The 9,213-nt window shown below is 39.0% G+C and overlaps 1 protein-coding gene across 2 annotated transcripts; it reads left to right on the top strand.

Moving 5' to 3' along the window:
* The first annotated feature begins 790 nt into the window (after window positions 1-790).
* On the top strand, window positions 791-7,591 carry LOC141003639 (transcription factor Sox-19b-like). Of its 2 annotated transcripts, XM_073475046.1 has the most exons (3): window positions 791-1,767; window positions 5,411-5,690; window positions 7,162-7,591. In XM_073475046.1, exons 1-2 carry the CDS (start codon window positions 1,109-1,111, stop codon window positions 5,670-5,672), a joined length of 921 nt encoding a protein of 306 aa, XP_073331147.1. In that variant the 5' UTR covers window positions 791-1,108; the 3' UTR covers window positions 5,673-5,690; window positions 7,162-7,591. The 2 variants fall into 2 exon arrangements, with proteins under 2 accessions (XP_073331147.1, XP_073331146.1); XM_073475045.1 differs by lacking the exon at window positions 7,162-7,591 and having other exon boundaries at window positions 5,411-6,852.
* The last annotated feature ends 1,622 nt before the right edge of the window (window positions 7,592-9,213 follow it).

Raw genomic sequence — 9,213 nt, 5'->3', positions numbered from 1 at the left:
ATCAATATTTGCAACAAAGGGGAAACCCAAGGACTTTGAAAAGGACTTCCTGAAAAATAATCCCCTGAGGATTACCCAGCACAAGTTTGTAATTTTTTAAAACATTCTGTGATACTTTTATGCCAATTCCAATGTGATATTAATAATACAAGACACAATACATTTATATTTATACATATATAGTTATTATTGTTATTTTCAATACCTTTTTTAGATTGTCCTAATTTTCTGTGTATAAGTGTTCAGAACAAAAACGGAATAAATACAATGGGTTGAAAAGAGACAGACATACAGGCAGTTTATATTGATTTAGTGTTAAAAGAATTACGTCCATGTATGAGAAAAAGAGTGTGGAGGGAGTGTCGCTGTTTGTGTGTGTGTGTGTGTGTGTGTGTGTACGCGCGCGCGTTTTTGGATCATGGGACAGAGAGAGCGAAGGTGTGTATGTTAGTGTAGGCTATATGTTAGGGGGGCAAAGCAGTGGATGCCCCCCCCCCCCCCCCCCCCTTCGTAGATAACTTTGATAAAATCACCATCTGATCAGTATAGTTGGTATTAATTGTTTCAAGAAGATACTTTTCTCCGTGGAATGCCTCCCCTCTCTCCACCTCCGTCACCAACAAGTGTTTCGTGCACCATCGAAGCCTTTTCAGTTGCAAATGCACGCGCACAGATTTTCGCTCTCCCATTGGTCCACACCCGACTGACTGCACGAGCAAAGAAGAACTTTAGGCTTTAGCAGGCAGATGAGTTCAGTGTGTGAGCTGGAAGTCTGATAACAAGTGTTTTCCGCCAGAACTCTTTCACTACGGTCAGGCAGCTGCTGAATTTTAAATGGACTAGGTCTATCTTCAGTGTATATTACTACAACGGTAATGATTGCTAGAATCAGATTTATAATTTAGGGAAAGAAAACTGGACGTCCTTTGCGCCCTGTTTTGTCTCCGGTGTGTGTCCTGAGTAATTAGCCTTCAATTTGGATCACCCGGCGCTCCCAGTTAAACCTGGCTACAAGTCAGGTGGACGGCGACAAACGGCTACTGTGTGCTTCAGCGTGTCAACTATTCTGTAGGCAAAACTCATCTCAATTTTACTACATCTGTCCAACATGTACAGCATGATGGAACACGAGCTGAAGCCGACAGGCCAGCCCACTTCTCATCAGACTTCTCAGGGAATGTCACCGGTCACCGGCACCATGACGGGGAACATAGGCAGTAATGGAAACTCTCACCCGAGCTCCAAGACGGCATGTGCACCTGGAGGCGACCCCATGGATAAAGTCAAGCGACCCATGAACGCGTTTATGGTCTGGTCCAGGGGTCAGAGACGCAAGATGGCTCAAGAAAATCCCAAAATGCACAATTCTGAGATCAGCAAGCGGCTGGGAGCTGAGTGGAAACTTCTGACCGACGCCGAGAAGCGACCTTTCATCGACGAGGCCAAGCGGCTCCGGGCGGTCCACATGAAGGAGTATCCCGACTACAAGTACAAGCCACGCCGCAAGACAAAGCCCCTGCTTAAAAAGGACACTCAGGTGGGCAAATACCCGCTGTCCGCAGGAAACCTGCTGGCGGCAGCACAGGGGCAAGGTGGTAGTCCAAGGATGGAAAGCTACGGTTGGGGCCCCACCGGGGGGTACGCCGGCATGCAGGGCGAGGCGCTCGGCTACACACAGCAGCTACACCGATATGATCTGTCAGCCCTCCAGTACCCACCTGCAATGACTGCAGCACAGACGTACATGAACGGAGCCAACTCGTACAGGTGAGCTGTGTTTGTGACGTTTACTCGGGTAGCCCCCTCCTCAAGATTAAATGATAGGTGTTTTATATTGGTCCCGTAAGCAACAATCGCGCCTCAGTAAAACTGGGCAGTGGGAATAAAGTGTACCCTGCAATACAGTCCTAATTTACAGTTAAGTTTATAATAAAGGATCAAATTCACTTTTCCAAATTTTAACAATCTGTGTCCATCAATTTAACCACTCTGGAATCAAGATGATTAACTTTCATTCAATTATATATTTTCATATAGCCTATTGAACCTCAATTGTTTCATAGGCTGGTCCTTTCATCTGTTGTCTCAAAGATAGAGGTCTAACTGATAAAATCACAATATGAACAATATCAATGCTTAATAAAATGAGGTCCCCCCTGTCCAGAGAAAGCCATCAAGGTCTCCAACATACTCTCATTCCCACTTCCACCTTCACCATCAGACAGGATCTGGTACTATTTTCTTTATTTTCTCTAAGTATTAGTGAAATTTATCAATTCTTGAGGTACTGAACAAAAGGTCAACAGTTTCTCATGTGACCTGATGATGGCTTTCCAAAAAAGGATGGCTAAAATGGTGTGAGCGCTTTAAAATTACAATCTGTGGTGCATTTGCACAGAAATGCATCTTTAAATCATTGGACAGGGTTAGGGTTAAATGCACAGAGATCATATATAGCTTACAGACCAAGGTGTTTGAATGGTGTGTTTTATATTATTTCAGCATTATTTTCATTTTTAGATTATGTTCACATGAAGGCCATAATTACACATGTCCTATATATCTTTCATGCACACTGACAGAATTATTTTCAGTGTTTTACAGGTTTGTGACTTGATGATCTAAAATACAACTCTCAAACTACTGAAATGTTCTACCAAGTGCACCTGATGTAAAACTGACTCGTAAGAGAACACTTAAATAAGAGTTTAATCGGGTAGAAATGTAAGATGAAGTACATTCAGTCCCATAAAGTCAGTGAGGAACTCATAACATTAAACAACAGGTGTCAGTCTGATTTCCACTTGTTATGCTTGTGACACTCTGCTCTGGGCTGGGTCCTGACTGGAATGTTGATCAGTATGACTAGATTGTAGGCAGGACTGGTCTGTGTGTGGTCCTCTACCCACATTCCTGCTAAACCATTGTCCCCTGTTAAACTTCTGGGTCTTTGCCTCCTGCCATAGGTTTCATGTCCCCAAGCTACAAAGACTGAACACTTTGATAAATACTCTGGTGTGAGGACAGATGACATTGAAATTTATTCTAGTATCTAGAAAACTGCAGTGTTAACAATTTAGAGACCATCTTTTTTTTTTAAAAAACTAGAAAATTCTCCTGCTCTGTCAGATGCTTGATCAGTTACTTGCTTGTCTTGTTTAAAATGTCAAAAACTTTGAGTCATGTGAGAACAAGCTTGGTCAAGGCCACTTGCCAAATGATTCTCAGCAATCTATGGATTGTGAGTTTGACTAGTAACACTAATGCTGACACATAATGCTTCCTGTGATTTGTGTGAAGTCCTCCGACTGACGAAGCACCAGTATACTTTATTAGCAAAAAACCTGTCACCGAGTTAGCAAAGCGACAATAGCAATACAGCTACCTATACCTGACACTAGCCACTTTGTATTTTAGCTCAACCATTGAACACTTGAACAGGTATTATAAATGTATCAACATGTTTCGATCTGCCGTGCTAAGTCAGATGAGCCAATGGCCATAAACTAGCATGCATAAAATATAATTAGCATAGTAGCACATGGCCAGCACCTTTATTCTCTTTCACATTGGCTATCTATGGATGCATCAAAACGGACATACAGTACCACAAATTATGCAGCAGATAAATACTCACTCATTTTCTGAGCGCCGTATCACTTTTAATGAAAGTCATTGCACTGCACTATACATAGTCTATCACTTGACCATCCCACTAAAGCACACTGCTTTGAGCTGTGTGACGTCACTTACTAAGTATCTATTGGTGAAAACATGGCTCCGATAGTGGCTAATGGCTGCGCAGCCTCCACCAGTCATGCAGGGATCAACAGTTTGCAAGGACTCTGTCTGAAAATAATACCTCAAAGAATTAAAATTGCTCCTACATAGTTTTTTTTACAGCTAATTTGATGTACAGTTCCAGACAGTCATCTACCCCTATGAGAAATGAGTCCTCTAACATTGCAATGATTAATCAACTACTAAATTAATTGCCAACTATTTTGATAATTAATTATTAAAATGATTTCAGTTGGCAAATTAAGCCGATAATATAGTGTAAAAAAAAAAAAATCAATGATGTGACAGCGGTACTGAATAAAAGTTGCAAAAGAAATGTTGGCATTGTACTTTTTTTTTTTTATTTTTTATTTTTTTAAAAGATGTATCTAACTCACTCACTCTTTTCTGCTCAGATGTGACTAAGTGACAAGCAGAGGTGTTTGACTGAAGGCCCACAGAGTTTGCAGGCAACATTGTAAACAACATAGTAAACAACTGGTGCTAATTATTATTAATCTGCCATGGTTTGAGCATAGGTGTAGCCAATTAATTGACTCATGTCTTTTGGAATGGAGAAGTCAGTCAGGTTAAATAGTTGGCTAATTCCATTAGTGTAATATGGATCCAGACCTTTTACCTCTATTTCTACAGTATTTATGTTATAAGCAATCATTTGTGACATTCAAATACCATTACACTACAGAGGATCAAAGTTGATGTCTTTTGGTCTATGGTTTCAGCAAATGCCCTTTGAGTTGGTGCTTTAGGTTTTCTCAACTACTTCTACTACTACTGAACTCAGTTATGAGTCAAACTAAATTACCTTCAGCCTCAGTTCATTAGTTTAAATACTGCTGATTTGGGACAGTTCTTTATGCTCTTAATATTTGGTCAACATTTTCAAGTTGTTTGTAATAAGATAATAGGACATTCAAAATATGAGGTAAAAAGTTGGAAATAATTTGAAATGGGTTTTGGCATCAGTGTCACAGAAAGCCTGGATTCAAATCTCCATCCTCCAGACTTGTGGACTTCAGTCGTATTACTCTGACATGTTCAGTCATCACATCAATTCTGTGAGGGCGAGAGACTGTAAGGCTAAAATAAACTGCAGAAAGGCAGGCTTAAAGACTACAATAATAAAATGCATTATGATTACCTCCTTCAGCCTGTATTTATACATATTTCTATATCATGATGTGCAATATTATTTCCAGTCTACACGATTCAAGTAATGTTTTAATAAAGTAATTGTTTTACAAATTCATAGAACTGTACTGCGTGGCATGCTGTCATCCTCATCACTGTCTTTTTGACTTCTTCCCATAACCTTATTATTAAAAACCATGTGAATGAGAGTGCTGGTTTTCCTAATCTGGGTAAAGCACTAAAAGAAACTCGAAATGGGATAAAAGGAAAAATCAATAGCGCAGCAGTTCATCCTTCTATTGGATAATCTATAACTTGTTTTTAAAAATATGGGAGATCACTATATATAAATGTATCAGTAACCGGTACATGTATGGTCTGATTTCCTGCCTTAGCACAATTTTTCACATTAACCAGATGTATTTTATTTTAAACTCTCAGATTGTATCTAACTTGTATCGTCATCTCCATTCCACAGCCCCATGTCATATGGTAGCAGTTCCCAACAGCCAAGCCCTGTCACCATGTCCATGGTAAAAGCAGAAACGGTGTCCCACTCGCCTCCAACTGGGACGCCGAACCACCACCGGGGGCCTATGCAGAGTGACCTCAGGGACATGATAAGCATGTACATTCCTGGACCAGGGGGGGATGCCAGTGACCCAACGACTGCACAGAGGGGCTACACCAGTGTCCAGCAGCACTACCTCAGCGGAACCGTCCCACTTACACACATCTAGAACTGAAGTAGGAATCATGTAAGCATAGGGTGAACTTGGGTGGAGGACCATAAATGCTTGTGATAGACAGCTGGCTGGACTGGAGATGGAGTCAGCTGTGGGGAACTTTAGGGTGGCAAAGAGACCCAAGATGTAAAGAGAAAACTGTTGTTTTAAACCTGCATTCAGTAACCTAAAGTTCCAGATGTACCTGCAATTACAGACACACAAGCGATTACTAAATTTTTATAGAATGGAATGCTGTTTTTCTACCTCTTTGGGGTCACATCAGTTAAGATGAATGCCAAACACACCCACCACCAAACATACAGAGCTTAAGACTCCTCCCTGCCCACCACCCTCCAGCAGACTTTTCTCCATGAAGAATGAGCAAACATAGGCAATGTCTGTTCTTTTGTGTACTTAGTAGAAAATGTTACTTTTGTATTTTAAAACTTTTTTAATTAACCATAATAAGTCAGAAGACTCCTTAATACCACTCTGGCACTAATGACAGTTCCACTTTACCCAGTCAGTGCCGGTGAACTGGTCTAGTTAGTGGGTTTAATCTTCCAATCTTTGACCATAGAGCCAGTCCATGGCGTCAACAACCACAGCAGAGACAAATGACTAGCAACCTGGTTGACTGCAATCTCTCAGCTGATGACAGACAAACCACCTGAGCAGAAGTCCTAATTTTTGGAACAGCTGGGTACGAGTGGGGAGAACGGCAAGGAAATGCACAACTTGAATGACAGAACTGTTTTTAAAATTAGCTCTGTATGCCGTGACTTTGGTTTAGTACTCTAGTATGTTTTTATATTTTATTTTTAAGTGATGAAATATGGTGGATGACATGGGAAAACACCTGTTGGACAATCAGCATTGCATCCACAGGGAATTAACAGAATACAGTGGCTTCTATGATCTATTGTTGCTTAGAATATAGTACCAGACTGGTTTTACATTCAGTAGGTCGAGTGTCCTCAGTCACACTAGATCAGAGTTTGAAGTCTGAGATTCATCTATGAGTTTTTATTTGTTGTAATTAGTTTTAGTTTAGACCTTTTTGATGTAAATGCTCGAATGCATTGCTTTGGCAGCATCTGAGTCGCTTTGTGAATTCATTGTCACTTTGCTCTAGACAAGAGTTATATTGTTTTTAGCCTTTTATCTTAAGTAAATGGAATTTAATATGAAATTCTACATTTCAGTTGTTTTTATTCAAAACAGCAAATACTAAATACTTTGAAGTCATGACTTCCAACTTAACTGGATTGAAAAACAGGCATCTTTTAAATGACCTGTCAATTTTTTTTAAATTTTTTTTTTTTTTTACCACCAGTAAAAAGAGTGTTTTAAAGTACGTTTTAGATTACCCCCCCCCCCCCCCCCCCCCCCCCCCCCCCCCCCTTGTGACACCTTTTTCAGATAACTTTAATTGTGGGTAATTATATGATTCTAAAATAATGAAACTGCATTTTTAATCCTGGTTCTCTCTAATTTACAGTACTTTCATTCTCTATCCAGCCTGCTGGTAATAGTGCTGCTAGGGACCTAAAGGGAACTGACGTTCTTCAACCTACAAAACTGTGAATATTGACTGTGGTAGATTATTCAAATAATTCTTAACTTTTAAGCATTTCATTACTAACTAAACATGCACTGGAAACAGGTGCAGTTCTATTAAAGTAATGCATGAATGTTGACATTGCTTCCCAAGTATTTGAAAACTTCACTTTAATACTGACTTGTATCTCTATTTTTAGAATGAATTATCTTGTATGTAAATGATGCCATATACTAGGGTTACTGTATGCAGTATTCATGTAAATAATGTATAAATATGTAGGCTCTTACAGTAAGAGCCTTGACTCCATTTTGAGTAAGACATGTTTGTTATGGCATTCATGACAATATTAATAAAAAGTACAAATCTTTTCATACAACTTTTTTTATTTATTTTTATTTATGTATTTTCATTATTAATGTATGTTAAATATTGTCTCTGTGCTTTTAGTTCAAAAGCATTATGATGGAAGTTTTGGAAAAGTGCCTAATTTCACACAATACCAAAAAGAAAATCAGTCAGTGGCACTTAATATTAATGCAATCCAATAAAACAACTATGCCACATATCTGACCTTTCAAAAGCTTGTCAATTCAACAGAGAGATCCAAACTCAACGTCCACAGGCCTACATGATTACATGATTTTCCTCGGCTGATGGAGTGTAATGTTCAGTTTTTGTTGTCACTGTCACAGGTGTTGATTCAACTGAATGTTTATTTATGGACTGGACACAATCATGATATTGAGAGGTGTTTCGTTCATTTACATACATGAGGGGGCAAAATAGTACAAACAATTCTCAATAAACATATAATGTGGTCCAGTACACATGCACCACCACTACCTATGACCCCAGTAATAAACACATAGGCCTAGTTGAATTAGCTTCTCAGAAAGTGTCAACCACACACATTAACATTTTAATTGGTTTAATGGTTGCATTGGATTGCATTAGGTTTAACAGCATACATAATAAAGTGACAACTAAGTGTAAGTAGTGCTTAATAGTTTTAGGCCAGTAGTATACTGCTTTAGAGGACTAAGACAGTGTTTTTTAAGTTTTATCCCCTGAAAAACATATTCATACATACAGAGTCAATACACAACTGCTTACAGTTTTTCAGATCATGCCACAGAAATAGTGTATTTTTCCTGCTTTGAGGATGATCCTTGCATTAATTTCCTTGTGTTGTGAAAATCAATTTGAACACTTGCTACCAATAATTAAAACTTCAGGTGCCATTATTTTTTTAATGCTGCCATCTTGAGATCAGAAGTTGATTATTGTGTTATCAACATGACAAAACATTATTTTCTTGCGATAAATTATTTTATCTCGTTATCAAAAGAAAACAAAAGGCTGATCTCTCAAGATAACAAGATAAATTAGCATGAGAAAACAACTTAACACACTGCTCTGTGGGGTGTGTTTGGGAGTTTCAAAGCAAACAATATTATGAACTTTGGCAATCTTGCGACGGGATAACACCAGCCTCAACACCTGTCAACATGTTAACGATCCAACCCATGACTACTCAGTATTAATTACTACATTATTACATGAAACCATGCCCATCTTTGAAACTTGGACTTCATTTTTATCTCATCTAGACACATGTAAAGACTGCATCTTGTACGTGTTGATAAACTCTGTCCACAGACATATAAAACACCTGGCAAATTACTCAAAACTGCTTCTGCGTATAGGCGATTACACAATAGCATTATGTACAGTATCAGCGATAGATATAATAGTTTAATAACTATTAAATGAAAACCAACATGAAAGCACATAAATGAATAAGCCCCGGCTCATAACCAACCTGTCATATCCCTTGATAATGGGGCGTGCTACAAGTGACACACAAACAGCCAATCATTTAACAGGCCAATTCCAAGTGTCCTTCCTCCCTGGCTCATTTAAACAACCCATCTTATACCTAGGTGACTACGAGTGACATGCAAACAGGCAATCATTTAACAGGTGTGT

This window comes from Pagrus major, chromosome 10, assembly GCF_040436345.1.
Source record: "Pagrus major chromosome 10, Pma_NU_1.0".
Taxonomy (NCBI): domain Eukaryota; kingdom Metazoa; phylum Chordata; class Actinopteri; order Spariformes; family Sparidae; genus Pagrus; species Pagrus major.
Note: the sequence above shows the minus strand (reverse complement) of the source record. Positions and strands in the feature narration are given on the sequence as shown.